At 35.7% G+C, this 17,484-nt stretch overlaps 1 protein-coding gene across 1 annotated transcript in view; it reads left to right on the top strand.

Annotated features, from left to right (window-relative positions):
* The window catches only part of ST8SIA4 (ST8 alpha-N-acetyl-neuraminide alpha-2,8-sialyltransferase 4), a 117,365-nt gene that overhangs the window by 19,163 nt on the left and 80,718 nt on the right, over nucleotides 1–17,484 (top strand). The window contains exon 3 of the mRNA XM_049871478.1: nucleotides 755–1,012. Coding sequence (XP_049727435.1) covers nucleotides 755–1,012 — 258 coding nt within the window. The remainder of the gene's footprint in view (nucleotides 1–754; nucleotides 1,013–17,484) is intronic.

Below are 17,484 nucleotides of genomic sequence, written 5' to 3'. Positions count from 1 at the left end.
GGGCTATTAAGTTTGAAAGAACACATTCATGTATACTGAGTGTGCTATAGCTTTTATTCTTCACATGATATATACATATGATTCGGATCACTTTATATAAATTTATTAGAAATTTTAATCCTTCTAATAGAGTTCACTATAGTACAATTCAAAATGATTTAAAGTTTTTTTAGGTTTCTTATCTAGATAACAATAAAATAAGTAGATAACTAGCAAATTGGTTGAAGCTAGCAGAGTATCTAGTTATATAAAGTCAAGTCATAGCAACTTATTTTATCAAATAAATTAATTTTTCTCTATATTTGATAGATGAAAATAGGTATCAATACTATGAATGGAGCTCTGATGATGCAATGGTTAAGAGTTTGGCTGCTAACCAAAACGTTAGTAATTTGAATCTACCAGCCACTCCTTGGAAACCCTGTGGAGCAGTTCTACTCTGCCCTATAGGGTCACTATAAGTCAGAGTCAACTGGAAGGTGATGGGTATATAACACCAGGTACACTTAAGAAATCATCAGCAAACCCAGTGTAAATGACTCTTAAAAATATTGTTAATTTCCTATAAAATCTACTAATTGGTTAGTTTTTGGTTTAATTATCACCTACTTAAATTACGATTTTTTTTTAAATTACAATTTAAGATTTGTAGATCACTGATTTAGAGTTCATCATATCTTACTTTGTAAATGACATCATCAATTCTTGGATATATTGTTATTAATAGAAAACTTTGCTTGTATTTCAAATATAGGAAGAACATACTTCGTTTCCTAGATGCAGAAAGAGATGTCTCAGTGGTCAAGAGCAGTTTTAAACCCGGTGATGTCATACACTATGTGCTGGACAGGCGTCGGACGCTAAATATTTCTCATAATCTGCATAGCCTCCTACCTGAAGTTTCACCAATGAAAAATCGCAGGTTTAAGACCTGTGCAGTTGTTGGAAATTCTGGCATTCTGCTAGATAGTGAATGTGGAAAGGAGATTGACAGTCACAATTTTGTAATAAGGTGAGCTTCCTTTTGTTCCTAGAGATTGTAATTCCTTCTAAGATATTTTACTTAGGAATAGCAAACTGGCAGAAATGTTTAAACCTCATATTAATATCAAAGATTATTGAGAGTTCAAAGAACTATTTATCTGTGATATACTTTTCTGTGTACTATCCAAGTTTACATCTACCCTGGAATGAAAAAGCATAATTATTGCATCATTGAAAGGAAAGGTGATCTCGTTTTAACAATATGATTCATGCAAGTTTTTTGTTTTGTTTTATTTGTGTCTGCATTTTGTTTTTTACAGGCCAAATGATGGTTTTATTAGATTTAATACCCAAACAGAAAAAAATATTTTATTAGTATTTCTTCTGTATTCATTAGTTGCATGTCATTTTATTTGTTGTATAAAGATTATGAACATCGTCATGCAATGATGTAATGTATGAAGCTTAATTTTACTTTTTATTGAAAATTATTTATCAAACTAAATGGACATAAAATAGCAAGTTAGTATTTCATAGTTTGGGCCAAACTGGCTTTACTATTGCTTATTCATGGTATTTGAGTATGTTAGAATATTTTGGTTTTTGAGTTTACTGTCATGATTAAGCACATCAGTTTGTTGTTCATTGATAGCTAACAGATATTTGATATGTTGGTTTATTTTAAGTGAAAAGAACACAACAATAAAAATGGGAATGTGATCACATCACATATATTAGTAGTATTCAGTTCCCAATTCTTATATTTATAACAATTTTGGGGGTGTATAGTAGTTCCTTAGAATAATTTGCTATGTGAATAAAACATGTGTGTTAAAATATGAACTAGTGCAATATAAAGATAGATAGGAAACTACTCTGAGTTGTGTTTGCAAATACCAGAACTTGAAGTCCCTGGAAGATATGGTGGATTATAGCCTATGAAAGTGTATATAGATCTTGAAAGAAATCACTTTGAAATTAAATCTAAAAATATAATTTTGTAAGTATTAATCATAAATAGGTAACAATTTTTATTTATAAAATAATAATAGCAATGAAAAATCACAGTAGAATACTGTCAGGCAAGTAAAATCCAAAACAACAAATATAACTGAACACATTTGACTTTACTGTCTTACCTTTTCTCAGTTGGCTACAGGGTCAGAGATTGATTTGAAACCAGTGGAGTCTTAAAAAATCTGAACTCTTGAATTAAATTGAATTGAATGATAGCAAAACCATGTCAACACGTAGCTATACACAGAATATTGTGTCCAAAGATAAGAGTGAATGAGGTAAAAATGTTTGAAAAGGTGATGACAATGAAAGAATTGACAGTGGAAGAAATGGAGATTGAAGTGCGTGTGAAGTATGGTTGTGAAGAAAAAGTAAACTTCTAGAATTTCTGAAGACTAAAATTGGAAGGCAGGTAAAATTAGCATGTAAAGATTTTAAGGCATAGTAGAAATCATGGCAGTATAAAGCAGAGAAATTTAAAACGTAATTAGGACTGGACGAAAATGGGGTCCAAATGTGGCTGACCTTGAATTACTCTTGATCACTTCTACAGCAACCTCAACCTCAGTGATGTACAGTAAACTAGTTTACCTTCTTTTACTGCATCCTCTGACTTCTAGATCTTTAATCTACCTCCACTGTCAAGTGGATTCATGTGTCTATCATTAGTTTCTGACTCTGCTGTCGTTATGTTTGTGTGCCATCAAGTTGATTCTGACTCATCGAAACCCTGCAGGATAAAGTAAAACTGCCCCATGGGGTTTCCTAGGCTGGAATCTTTACAGGATCATATTGCCAGGCTTTTTCTCCTACAGAGCTTGCTGGGTGGGTTTGAATCACCAACCTTTCAGTTAGCAGCCAAGAGCTTTAATCACATGCCACCAGAGTTGCTTACTGTCATTCTGTTGTTGTTAGGTGCCGTCAAGTTGGTTCCGACTCATAGCGATCCTATGTACAACAGAACAAAGCACTGCCCAGTCCTGCACCATCCTCACAATCCTTACTATGTTTGAGCCCACTGTTATAGCCACTGTGTCAATCCGTCTCTGGTTGAGGGTCTTCCTCTTTTTTGCTGACCTTCTACTTTACCATCATTCATCTGTCAGTTTGTTGGACTGTGGGGGCTTGTGTGTTGCTGTGATGCTAGAAGCTATGCCACCAGTATTTTAAATACTAGCAGGGTCACCCGTGTTGGACAGGTTTCAGCAGAGCTTCCAGACTAAAACAGACTAGGAAGAAGGCCGTAGCAATCTACTTCTTGAAAAATTGACCAGTGAATATCTTATGAATAGCAGCATAACATACTGGCATTCTACCCAGGTTTAATGTTTTAACAGTAGAGTGGGAAGAATATCACTACCTAAGTGGACAGCTCATTTCTTACACAATTACATTTCAACTTCACACTTCGTACATTACTGGGTACTTTACCTTCTTGCAGGTTTCATGAGCATTATATTTCTATATTCAAATGTGAAAGATAAAATTCTTTGCCTGTATAACTAGCAATACCAAGTAGTATGGGAAAAGTGCTTCAGAAACTTTGAGAATAATGTGTTAGTAGTTGACCAACTTCTGTCTCTCTTACTCAGAATTTCCAGGAGATTTTCCTTTCCAGAGGCAGACAGGCCTCAGATGGATGAAAATGAGAACTACTGTGTAGGAATATATGCCCCAGAGAATGCCAGTAGTTTCAGTTCAGAGTAGATGTATTTTATAGTTTGTGATACACGGTTGCTTTTACAATTTGACTAGAGTTTACAAACTTAAAAAAAAAAACAAATTAAGTTTGCCAGCATTTTGATACATATTCGTGGCTTTGCAATATCACTGTACATATATCACATGCATTCTTGTAAACCTACAAGCTACTATAGTCTACCTCCTGTTGTCGCTGCCTTTCCTGTATTAATCTATCCACACAGGAAATCAGAACTTTTAGATGAGGGGTGAGAAACAGTGTTTAAAAAGACATGTGATTGGGAAGTCATCACATAAACCATTAAAATATAGACATTCAGTGAACCCAGACATATGTAAATATGTATCATAGTATCAGCATCACATCCACATACTAACACAGATACCATATTTAAATTATTTTCCAAGGTAAAAAGGCATGGAAAAATTGTAATTGCTGTACGAATAGGCAACCCCTTCCTTAGCATCATACTGTCAATTTATAAGCAAATTCTTTATGTCTTCCCTTCAAAATAGATCCTGAATCTAAATATTCCTCATGCTTTCCACTGCTACCACCCTAGTCTAAGCCAACATCGTCTTTTGCTTAAAACTCCACAATCATTGCTTAACTGATCATGCTAGTTGCACTCTCTCTCTCTTACCCCAGAATCCAGTCTTTTCTAAGTGTCCAACAGTTTCTTACTACACTTTGAATGAAATACAAATTTCTTGCCAGAGTCCAGAAATCAGGGAATCTGGGACTTCAGGGAATTGTGCCTGCCAGCCTTTCTTCATGGAACCCTTGTTCCCTCATAATTTTGTATGGCTTAGCGCCTTCTTTCAGGCCTCTGATTGTATATAATGCATATAATACCTCGCAATGTCCTCTCTGCCATTTCAACACCCCCCTCTCCTATTCCCATCACCACCAGCCACTATCCCCTTGCCCTGTTTTACTTTTCTTTTGTGTTACATGTTTATCTGTTTATTGTTTGTCTTCTCAACTAGAATGCAAGACGGAGACTTTATCTGTGTTGCTCACTTTTAGAGCTCCACTCCCCAGAACAGTGCCTGACACATCTATATATTTACAAATATTTGCTAGAGGCAGGCAGGCAGGGAGGCACAGAAGAAAGGAAGGAAGGAAGAGATGAAGGAAGGAAGAAAAACAAGGAAAAAAAAGGAAGAAAAGACAGAGAGGCAGGAGGGAAGAGCTCTACTACAATTTTCCATCATCTGTCATTTTGTATCAGTGGAAATCCCTAAACAAACTTCAGCCTCACCCTCGCAACATTCTTGATCACCTGGACTGGGAGAGCAATCACATCACCCTCACCTCTAGCACGGGAGGCCATTCCGATCATCATCTCATCTCAAACCTTAGGTGACCAAGTCTCAGGGCAGGATGCAAAGCCTTTCTGCTAGACATACAGAGCAACTGTTGCTCTATCTTTTACTGGGTGAGGGCTTATAGATTTGGTATCCATTGGCTTCTTTCAGCTCATCATCTCACCAAGCACAACCTGAGGACCTCAGCTCTGTCTCTTTTGCTCACCTTAATAATTTTTTCTAAATTATCATCATAATGATTTTTGTCTTTCTCCCCATTTTTATTAGTTTCTAAAAATAGAAGTTGGAGTGTTCTACATTAAAATATGTACTAAGGACACGCAGCCCAGGATTGGGTTTCTGATTTGCCAAGCAAAATTTTAGAACATGTCCACTTGCCATTAGACACCATCTCTTTGGAATATCCATCTCTGTTATATAAGAGCTAATTGGAGGAATCAATTCCTTTGAGTTTCTTTTTGTCACATTTATTACGTATTTTTTTTGATGATCACTTACTAGACTCCACAATACTCAATAGTAGACATACTTAGAAGCTTTCCCCAATAGTTACGGATTAAAACATCTATTCCTGTCTGTCGGGAACAGTGGGCAAAGCACTGATTCTTGGTTATTACTGAATCTTGATAGTTTGTGGTAGTGGCAAAGTACAATTAACACTTAGATACATTGTTCCAAATGGAAAATTTTGAGAAAAAAATAAACATGTCAATAAAAACTTTCTCACTTCTGAATAAAGATTGCCACTTCTTGCCAAGGGGTATGTGACTCCATTTCCTTCATTTTTATCAACCAGGTCACTCCTAAGAACGTAAGAGCCTTCAAACTAGTGAGCCACAACATTTGCTGCTTTGTCTGACAGTATTAATGATGAACCGGGTTCTTTCAGTGCCTAAACCAGCTGTAAGTTAGATTCTTTTGAAAGGTTCGTTAATAAACATAGGATCTCTGAAATTGTAGAATAATGGCAGGCATAGGAAGGAGGGAGGAAGTTGATTTCATCTCAAAGATAGTAACTTGTAATTGATAGGTGGAATGTATTACCATGAGTAACTGAAATATAGAGCATCTGAGATAGAGGACAAAATCTGAATTAGTAATAAAGTTTGTAATAGATAGCTCTCCAGACCCAGTGCTTGACCCATAGACTCTCTCTGGTATATTATTTATTTTCTATTTTGAAGATAATATTGTGCTACATCTTAACTGTCTTAGGTATATAACAGCCCTTGAAAATGCAATTCTAATCTTCCTTATGAGCGTCAGTAAATAAATCACTTGATTGTGGACACAAGAGTCCCCAGTGGTAAATCATTATACTAGGCCTCCATCTTTCTAAGAGCCCTTTTCTTTCTCACTGCATTCTGTTTTGTCATCTCTTTGCCAAGTACCTGTTCCTTCCCCAAGTATGAGTGACCTCTTGTTTTCTTACCTGTGTCTCCTCTACCCTAGAAAGTTTTTTGCTTTAAAACTCAGTCAAAACCTCTTTCTTCCTTGAGATAGTTTTCTGTCCATCTCAAACTTGTTAAAATTACTACAAAATTTTAGTAGCATACTGTACACTATTTCAGATTTTTCACTTTTCAAAGGGATATTGTGTGTGCATCTGTATCACTATAGATAGCTTTTGTTGTTTGAATGTACAGCCTGCATTTCCAGCTTTTTTTTTTTTTTCTATTTTTTCTTGTTAGATAGCAAGTTTGTGGAGGGAGTGATAATTTAAGCCTGTTCTGCTTGCAGAAGACACTCATTAGTGCAGTGAGCCCTCAAGGATCAGTTTCACTCAGGTCTTACACTCAAGGTGACCTCTAACTTTACAAACCAGAGTATTATTTTTAGATAAAATCTTCATTCAACATTAATTAGATGTTTTTAACTTGGCCCTTATTTATTATTTTGAAAGGACTTAAAAAAAATAAAATGCTGGCTTTTTTATATAATTGTTCCCTGTATGTGTAAATTGTAATCTATTGCTCTAGTTGTCCTCTGGGGGGGGGCGGGGAGAAAGAGGGTATATAAATGGCATTTGTGTCCTTTGAAATGTAGTTTTGATAATATTATTTTTAGTCTCCAACACAAAATATTAAAAAAAATAAGCCTGTGAAAATTGCAGACGTTGTATGTGTGTGCATACATCTGCAGCTATGTACACAGACACATTGTCATGAGTTTCTTTTGGTAGAAGAGATACTCTCTCAGTGACTGTTTATGTCATTAATTAACAAATTATATTACATGCTAGCTTCAGTAGGGTGTTGCAGAAAACAGGAGCCCTGATCAACATCATTTCATGATGTTTAAAGTAAAAAAATTAGGACAGAAAAATCAATTAAGGCCTAATTCTGCTTCCCTAATGAATGATTAAATATTGAACTGATTTCTAAGGTATAAGTCCGTATACATACGCGCCGAAAAAATGGAAAATTAAATGTAAGAAAAACATTTCTATTTCCTAATAAAAATGTCTAAAATCACAATTCAAATAATAGCGTTTTGTCCATTGTAATCAGTAGTTTTCACGTGTGCTGCCCGCAAATGCCTAGTATGTGGTCCTTTAATTGCCGAAGGCCACAAGACACCCTGGTGGTATAGTGGTTAAGTATTACAGCTGCTAACCGAAAGGTCGGCAGTTTGAATTCACCAGGCGCTCCTTGGAAACCTTATGGGCCAGTTCTACTCTGTCCTTCAGGGTCCCTGTGAATTGGAATCGAGTCGATGGTAATGGGTTTATGTTGCACAGAAAGAAGTTTGGCCAAGACAGAAAAATGAGATCCCAATCATTCCCACAAGTTGCAAATCTCTTACTTCCCTTGGCCTGCCTTTGTCTCTGATAGAGAAGGTTCATGAAGGATGATAAAGTTCTTGTGAGATGGAGAAGAAAATTTTGACTAAGTTAATCTGGCACTGATGTGTCAGTTATAGACTATCTTCCACCTGCTTGAGAAAAGAGCAAATGGGGACATAAAAAGACACATTATTTTAATAGTATTCCTTAAAGCACTGACCTATTTCTTCACAGACTGATAGGAGCTTTGAATACTTTTCATGTGTTACCTCAAAAATGGGAGGAGACTGAGACCTCCTTCTAAACGAAAGAATAAAGTGGGCACAGGCCAGAATCTATAGAAAATAATGTTGTATTGCATGTATAATTTCACCTCCAATATCATTCTTTTTCGTGTCTGCAAAAAACCCTCTTATTCAAATAACATCTGTATCTCTGGTATGTTCAAAAGAAGTGTAATTTTAGCCCTAACACTTTATTTTATTGATTAATGAAGAGGCATTCCACATATACAGTTCACTAATACCACACTTCTTGTATTAATAGTAATGATATGAGCAGACAGAAAGAAGGAAAAATATATGTGGTTTTAAAATTGTGAAACGCTAGTGCCGGTATTTATAGTACCAGTCATTTCAGGGGCACCAGCAATAATTCCCTGAAATCCCTCTCCTACTCAGATACCACATTAACTAAAATTCTACCAATTGAAACACATTTGTTAGATTTTATTTTTGTAGTCATTTACATTGAAATTAATCGCATAGGGTAGCCATCAAATTATTTATCACAGGTACTAATAACTTATTACACGTATTCATTCATTCATACAACAAACCTTTATGAGTACCAATGAGGGGAAAGGCATGGGCTGTGTGTATTATAGAAATAGATCTCTCTCCATTCCTTCCTAAAGGAAGACAGTGCTGTGTGGGATCAGGAAAACTCTCTGAAGGTGGATTTCGAATATCTGTCTATGGCCAATTCTATTATTTAAAATAATGCAGAAGACTTCACAAGATATTTGACAAATAAAATCAGACATGCTTTCCTTCTTTAATGAGGCCGTTGTTCCACCTCAAAATTTTACTTAAAGTCTTTGAGAGGCTCTAGAATCACTCTAATGGTTTACTAATATTTATCTTTAACACACAAAACATTCCAAGAAGGTATAGGTCATTTTAAAGTATTAATGTGGTCCCTGAACTAACAGCCTGTCAAACACCAAAGAGTACGGAGTAGACCTTTACACATCTTAAAACATTAGCAGAAGCACTCACAGGTACAGAATAATTAGCAAAACCATTTGGAAGGTGTAGAACAATAATCAACTCAGTCTACAGGGCAGGGGAATGTCAACTACAGCTGTATTGTAAGATAGACTACTTTCAAATTTTACATACAATTTATGGGACGGTCTGAATAGTTCTGTCTATGAGCTAAAGTTAACTTAAATAAATATAATAATGAAAATAATAGAAGCTTCATCATTAAGTTAAAAAAAAAATATGGTGAAGGTTAGAGCAATTGTTAAGTGAAAACCATTACCCAATGTAGAGTCCAGGAGTCCAATTCGAGTTCATTGTAGGTGATATTGGATACTTTAGTTTTCTAATTTAGATACTGAGATTATTGTATGATCTCTTCCTCTCCATCTCGGGTGTTACAATTTAGCTACTCACAGTGCCCACAAGTGATAAATTTACCTTTGCAAAACCCTGTCCCAGGTTTACTCAATTTATGCTTACCCACCTATGTTTATGCTATAAATTTAAAAAATTTAAGGTTTGGAGGACAGAATATATTTAAATAATGATAGCTAAAGGAAACCAGGTTTAGAAAGCTACGTGTGAAAGTATCTTTGTAACCTTTTTTTGTTATTTTCTCACTGTTTCTAGCTATAAAGTTAGCAAGACAGTGTGTATCTTACATTAAAGAATATAGTTCTTTAGTGGTAAAAATGGCTATGGATTTTGCAAAACACACTCTAAAGTGCTTTTAGAAATTTCTGCAATTATTTTTCAAGTATTCTTTGATAATTTACTTCCGTGCATATTTACACAAAAGTGTATTCTAATATTTGCAGTGTCTATATTCAAGAATTTCACAAGCTTAACAATAGTAATTTCCTAAAATGGGAACAAAAAAATACAAAAGTTAGTCCAATATTTTCTAGTGTTGATGCTGAGAGGTGGTTGGAGGAGAAGGCTTCATTCCATCTCCTCTGTTCTCCTCCTCCCCTGCTTTGTGTGAGAAGGTGGTGGTGAACCCTTTTCATTCTCTGGGCCAACTGAGGTCTAGGAACTATCAGGCAGCATCTCAGGGGATCCTGGTTTTTCACGGAGGAAGAGAGGCCTTGTCAATAGCTGACAAAAAGCAATCATGGCCCTGTACCCTACTGTCTTTGGTGTTAGGTGGTGAGCCTCTGGAGGAAGCCAGTTAATTAACAATTACAGCTGGCAACTTAACATTCTTTGACCATCAAATGCTGCTCCTCATAGTGCTTAAACAGTGAGACTAGAAATGGTGAGCACAACTTGAGTGGTACAGAAATTATTAACTAAGATCATTTAACTAAGGCCACTTAACGTTAACAAAATACTTCCTTAGTCATCTCTGGTTGATTAGTTAGAACTTCAAGCTCAATTTTGTTTATTTATTCTTTCCTTTCTACTTTCCTTTTCTCCTTTTTATCTTGCCCCAATCTTTTCTTTAGCCTAAATCACTTTCTTCTCTAAAGTACTTTTTTGTTCTTTTGTTTTGTTTCTTTACTAACCAACATTCTCTGTCCATGCCCTGTAACTTGTCTTCTCACAATTATCTCCTAATTTCCTCTTGCTACGTAATTACTTTTCCTAAAAAAAACAAAACAGCAATGAGAGATAGATTAAGAAAACTATTTAGATACATACATATATGTGTAAGCAAATCCTCACTACTTCAAGTTGAGCCTAGACTATCAGAATTGGCATCACCTGGAAGCTTGTTAGAAATGCAGAAACCTCAGGCCTTGCACCAGACCTGCTGATCAGAACATGTAGTTGACCACAATGCCCAGGTGATTCTTATGCACATTAAGGTTTGAGACCCACTGGCCTAGATAAGATACTCTAGGCCAGCTTCCACTCCTCACCATCTGATGTATTTAGCATGTATATTTAGGGCCTCAAAGCAGTCTGGTAAATTGAGGCATATAACATTTATCTATTGAATAAATAAATGAATGGAAGAATTAATGTAGGATTGGAGAAAAATTGGATTGTATTCGGGGATCTTTTATCATAGAATTTATACACCACTGATTCCAAAATTAATATGAAATATCATATGTAAGGAAAGATAATTTAAACTCTTGCAACTAAAAAGAAAATACAGAAACATGCAACATCCTAGAAACTGGACATCAGAAAATCTGGGTTTCTCACAATTACTAGAAATGCAATATTAGGGAAATATTTTAAGATTTACAAACATCAGTTTTCCCACTGTCCAGTGAGAGTGGTGATAACAGGCCTATCATTATCTGAATGCTTTTCTAAATATTAGATGGGAATATATAGTAAAGAAATATATAAACTATAATGCTAAACTAACAACTAATGAGACTAAAGCACATCTTCTTTGAGTTCATTGTAGGTGAAAATTAAACCTGGCTTTACTTTTCCTAATAACGTATTGCTGTTGGACAGAATAAAACTGCCTCACAGGGTTTCCAAGGAGCAGCTGGTGGATTCGAACTGCAGACCTTGTGGTTACCAACCAAATGCTTAATCACTGTGCCACTAGGGCTCCACTTTTCCTAACTGCCATGGCTAAAAGGGATAGCCACTGACTAGAAATGCAAAGGTAGTTCTCATTTTCTGATATAAACAAAACAAACATTTTCCAAATTTGTCAAATACGTATATAATTGACATTGAATAACTGAATAAAATTGACAATGAATACCATATTAGACAATGTGATATGCAAAGACAAATGAACATTGCTCAAATAGATAATGAATGTGTATGAAATCTGAGTGCATAAAATTAGATATAAATGTAATGAAGATATATGTATTTCTTCAGGACACTAAAGTAATATGGTAACAAAGTATTACTTTATGACGATTTCTCTTCCTAAGGGCAGGGACTATATATTTCACAAAAGAAAAAGATGGAGGAATTGACTTGCCTTGACTGGTACAGTGTATTTTTATAACTCAATCAATTTTTGATTCTCTGCTGGTGGATAATTTATTGCAAACTTTAAATCATCCTCTTGACCTTCTATGAATTCTTAACTCTTCTAAAGCACAATAGACTCATTTCCAGGACAGAGAAAAAAATGCCTCCTTTTCTACATGCTCACAAAGAATGACCTTAATTCTTTGTCCTCCCATTCTCACAAACAGTATGTTTTTCCTTAAGTCAAATAATTGTATAATAATTAAGTTCCTGTAGGGAGGCAGATCCAGGGCATTTACAAAGATTAAAAAAAAAAAAAAAGTTCTGAGTGATTCAAATAACCATTTTATATTTCAGGGATAATAACACTTTTATGTGATATTTGCTACAAAAAACTTCTACCTTATTTTTGTATGATTTTACTCCTATTTTATCTAGTATTATAAAATTTTATAATACTACTTATCCTTTGTGATTTTATCTATTATTTTAATCATAATATTCATTCTCTGTCCAGAAATTAGATCTTAGATTTTATTCTCATCATATATTTATTTATTAATTCAACTTAATTAACCAAATCTAAAATTTATTATGGATTGTGATGGGCGAGGTGAGGCTCTAACTTTTCTCTTTCAATTATATTACTCACTAGATAAAAAGATTTTATGCATAAGAGATAATGAGTTTGAATCAACTGATGGTAAAAGGTTAATAAATGACTTTAAAACTTATAACTTTGCTATTAAATGTACATCTCATTTAGTTTTTCTAAAAATACAAGATTAAAATGGCTGCCTTTTTTCATGTATCTAGTAAGGATTTAAAGATGTTTAATATTTATTACAGAAAAAAGTCCCAATGATATTGACACTCCTGTGAAATGTTCTTGAAAATATAAATTGATAACAACTTTCCCCCCAAATCATAACGTGTATCAAGCTTTAAAAATAGTCGTAATTCTTTACTCACATTACTTTCAGTTCTAAGAATCTGTCCAAATGTGAAGAATATTTTAAAGATTTAAGTATAAAATCATCTTTATAATTCACAACAAAGAGGAAAACCTAAGTAAATCATGGTAGTTCTGAATAAGTGCTTCAACACATTGATAGGAGGAGAGGAATCCGAGATAAAGGGACCAGCAAGCACGTAGGCGGAGAACAAGTTTTTGCCAAAGTCTCAGGGTGAGACAGATTTTGGGACCATTCTGCTGTCAGGTTCATAATGAGGAATAATGTGGAGGGAGATTAGATGATAAAGGATAGTTGCACCATGTTAAGGGGTTTGCAGTGGTATTCTGTATCTCAAGAAGGGCTCTTAGAGTTTGTTGACTTATTTGTTTGTTCTTGTTCAAGGTTTGTTGTTGTTTTAAGCAGAGTGAGAATGTATTTAGTAGTATAGAATCATGACCACATTTACAAATGGAAGTAATATGATAATAAATTAAAGATATAAAAGAGAAAAGAAGTGCTCAATGAACAAGAAACTAGAGGAGACAGAAAGTGACAAGATCCCAGTCACATCACAGAGTAAGTTGATGAAAACAAGCTTAGATGGTGTGATTCAGATTAATGTGAAAAGTTGTAGATAGAGGCCATCCTACTCTGACACGAAATGACAATTATAGTAAATGGGCATTTGAGAAGTCCTTCCATAGAATTGGCTTCAATATTTGCTATTTTTCAAATATCAAACTCATGTAAATGCACATACATTAAAAAAAATGTACACAAAAGTCAAACACAAACATTTCAGTACCTACTTTTTCTCCCAATTATACATATCATGACTTTCTTATAGGATAATTTATTCCTTAACTTCTTCACACCTTCATTCACCCTTTTGCCAGAAACAGGAGATAAATAAAGGCTGTATCTCTGCTTTTGAGGTGGTCATTATAAAACAAATAAATGAACCCATTACTGTCAAGTGTTTTCCAACTCATAGTGACCCTATAGGACAGAGTAGAACTGCCTCATGGGGTTTCCAAGGCTATAATCTTTACAGAAGCTGACTGCCATATTTTTCTCCTGGTGGGTTTGAACAGATGACCTTTTGGTTAACAGTCGAACGCTTAATCAATGTACTACCAGGGCTCTTTCGATCACAGTTAGTGAAGGAGATAAACTAATAAACTAAAAATGTGCAAAATTGCATTATGAGAGGTACTCTCAAAGGTAGCCACTGGTGATGAGTCAGAGAGAGACATAGGCTGGACAGTTAAGAATGATTTCCTAAGAAAAGCAATATTTGATTTAAGACAGAAGAGGTAAGTATAAAAAGGAGAGAAAAGGGAGTGAGATATAGCCCAAACTGGGATTACAATGTTGTACAAAAGGACCTGGGCATGAGAACAAGTGACTTTTCTAGATGGGTGAGTAATTTTAGCATGCCTGAATAGAAAGGTGTGTCAGACAGTAGAAGCAGGTAACATAGGAACTTTTGTGCCTGGCTAGGAGATTGGACTTATTTTGCTGGCAGTCTAGGGAGTCATTCAGTAGAGGAATGGCATGATCAAATTTGAATTTTAGAAAGATTTCTAGGTGATAGATGAAATAGAAGGAGATAAGGTGGTTGTCTTAGTTATCTAAACCAAAAGCAAACCCAAGTCAATTCTGCCTCATAGTGACCCTATAGGACAGAGTAGAACTGTCCCATAGAGTTTCCAATGAGCACCTGGGGGATTTGAACTGCCGACCCTTTGGTTAGCAGCCGTAGCACTTAACCACTACACCACCAGGGTTTCCCTTAGTTATCTAGTGCTGCTAAAACGGAAATACCACAAGTGGATGGCTTTAACAAACAGAAGTTTATTCTGTCACAGTCTAGTAGGCTAGAAGTCTGAATTCAGGGTGCCAGCTTCAGGGAAAGGGTTTCTTTGTTGGCTCTATCAGCTCTGGAAGAAGGTCCTTGTCATCAATCTTCCTGGGACTAGGAGCTTCTCTGTGAAGGAACCCCAGGTCCAAAGGATGCACTCTGCTCCCGGCACTGCTTTCTTGGTGTTGTGAGGTCCCCACTCTCTGCTTGCTTCCCTTTCCTTTTATCTCTTGTAAGATAAAAGGTGGTGCAGGTCACACTTCAGGGAAACTCCATTGACACTGTATCAGGGATTTGACCTTAGTAAGGGTATTACAGTCCCACCCTAATCCTCTTTAGCATAAAATTACAATCACAAAATGGAGGACAATATTACAATACTAGAAATCATGGCCTAACCAAGTTGACACATATTTTTTTGGGACACAGTCCAACTCCTGACAAGGGGTAAAGTAAGAAAAAGGAGCCCTGGTTGTACAGTGGTTGAGGCACTTGATTGCTAACTGAAAGCTCAGCAGTACGAACCCACAAGCCTCTGTGGAAAAAAGATGCGGAAGTAGGCTTCCCTGAATGTTTCAGCCGTGTAAACCCTACGGGGAAGTTCTATTCTGTTCTATAGGGTTGCTATAAGTTGGTTTTTTGGTTTTGGAAAGTAAGAAAGTAACAGTGAGTATGGACACCAAATTAAGAAAATTAAGGCGGTAGGAGCGACATGAGTAGGTACAATAAATTAAAAGTACAAACAAAAATTAACATGAACATACCTTTTTTTTTTTTTTTTAAATGTAACACCTTTATGGTAACAGAGAATAAAAAGAAAATTGATTCTTATTGGTACCTCTGAGGTAATTAGCTTTAGGTTAAGAAGATACATTTTTCAGCAGAGCAGAGAAGTTGAGGGACTTTCCTGAGTGTACATAGTAAGTTGGTGAAAGAAACAAAAGTGCTTTCTTCTCTCTGACTCAAAGACTCAAAATCCAGTCTTTGCATTCAAATGAAGATTACAAACACTTATCTTTTTAAATTAGGAATAACAGTCAGTGCTCTACTAGATTGAAAGTTTTTTAGTTATATATTTGCTTTTGAAACGTGAAAACCAGTGAGAGATTTTCTTAATGAGGATACATTTCAAATTGTGGTGACTTATCAGTACACGTCTGTTAGTTCGTTGTTCTGTGGCGGGGTGGGTGGGTGGGACTTGTGTCTTGTTGTGATGCTGGAAGCTATGCCACTGATACTTAAATACCAGCAGGGTCACCTATGGTGGGCAGGTTTCAGCTGAGCTTCCAGACTAAGACAAACTAGGAAGAAGGACTTGGCAGTCTACTTCTGAAAAGAATTAGCCAGCGAAAACCTTATGAATAGTAGTGGAACATTGTCTGATATGGTGCTGGAACATGAGCCCTTCAGGTTGGAAGGCACTCAAAAGATGACTGGGGAAGAGCTGCCTCCTCAAAGTAGAGTCGAACTTAATGACATGGATGGAGTCAAGCTTTTGGGACCTCCATTTGCTGATGTGGCACTACTCAAAATGAGAAGAAATAACTACAAACATCCATTAGTAATGGAAACTCGTAAGGTACAAAGTATGGATCTAAGAAAATTGGAAATCGTCAAAAATGAAATGGCACACATAAAGATCAATATCCTAGGCGTTAGTGAGCTGAAATGGACTGATGTTGGCCATTTTGAATGGGAGGATCATATGGTCTACCACTCACGGAATGACAAGTTGAAGAGAAATGGCATTTCATTCATCATCAGAAAGAACATTTTAAGATCTAACCTGAAGTACATTGTCAGTGGTACAATAATATCCATATGCCTATATGGAAGACCAGTTAATATAAACATTATTTGAATTTATGCACCAACTGCTAAGGCCAAAGATGAAGAATGGAAGATTTTTACCAACTTCTGCTGTCTGAAATTGATTGAACATGCAACTAGGATGCATTGATAATTACTGATGATTAGAATGAGAAAGCTGGAAACAAAGAAGAAGGACCAGTAGATGGAAAATATGGCCTTGGTGATAGAAATGATGCCAAAGATCGCATGACAGAATTTTACAAGACCGATAACTTCTTCATTGCAAACACCTTTTTCAGCAACATAAACAGTGACTATACACTTGGACCTCACCAGATGGAATACACAGAAATCAAATTCACTCCATCTGTGGAAAGAGATGATGGAAAAGCTCAATATCATCAGTCAGAACAAGGCCAGGAGCAGGCTGAGGATCAGACCATCAATTACTCATATGCAAGTTCAAGTTGCAGCTGAAGAAAATTAGAACAAGTCCAAGAGAACCAAAGTATGACCTTGAATATATCCCACCTGAATTTATAAACCATATCAAGAATAGATTTGATGTGTTGAACAATAATCACCAAAGACCAGTTGAGTTTAGAGTGACATCAAGGACATCATACATGAAGAAAGCAAGAGGCATTAAAAAGACAGGAGAGAGAGAAAAGACCTAAAAAGTCCTAGAAGGGACTCTGAAACTTGCTCTTGAATAAACAAGGGGAAAAAATGATGAAGTAAAAGAGCTGAACGGAAGATTTCAAAGGGTGGCTGAAGAAGACAAAGTAAAGTATTATGATGACATGTGCAAAAAGCTGGAGATAGAAAACCGAAAAGGAAGAACACGCTCAGCATTTCTCAAGC

This window comes from Elephas maximus, chromosome 2 (assembly GCF_024166365.1).
Source record: "Elephas maximus indicus isolate mEleMax1 chromosome 2, mEleMax1 primary haplotype, whole genome shotgun sequence".
NCBI classification, from domain to species: Eukaryota; Metazoa; Chordata; class Mammalia; order Proboscidea; family Elephantidae; genus Elephas; species Elephas maximus.
The sequence above is the reverse complement of the archived record's forward strand: the minus strand, read 5'-3'. Positions and strand labels throughout refer to the sequence as shown.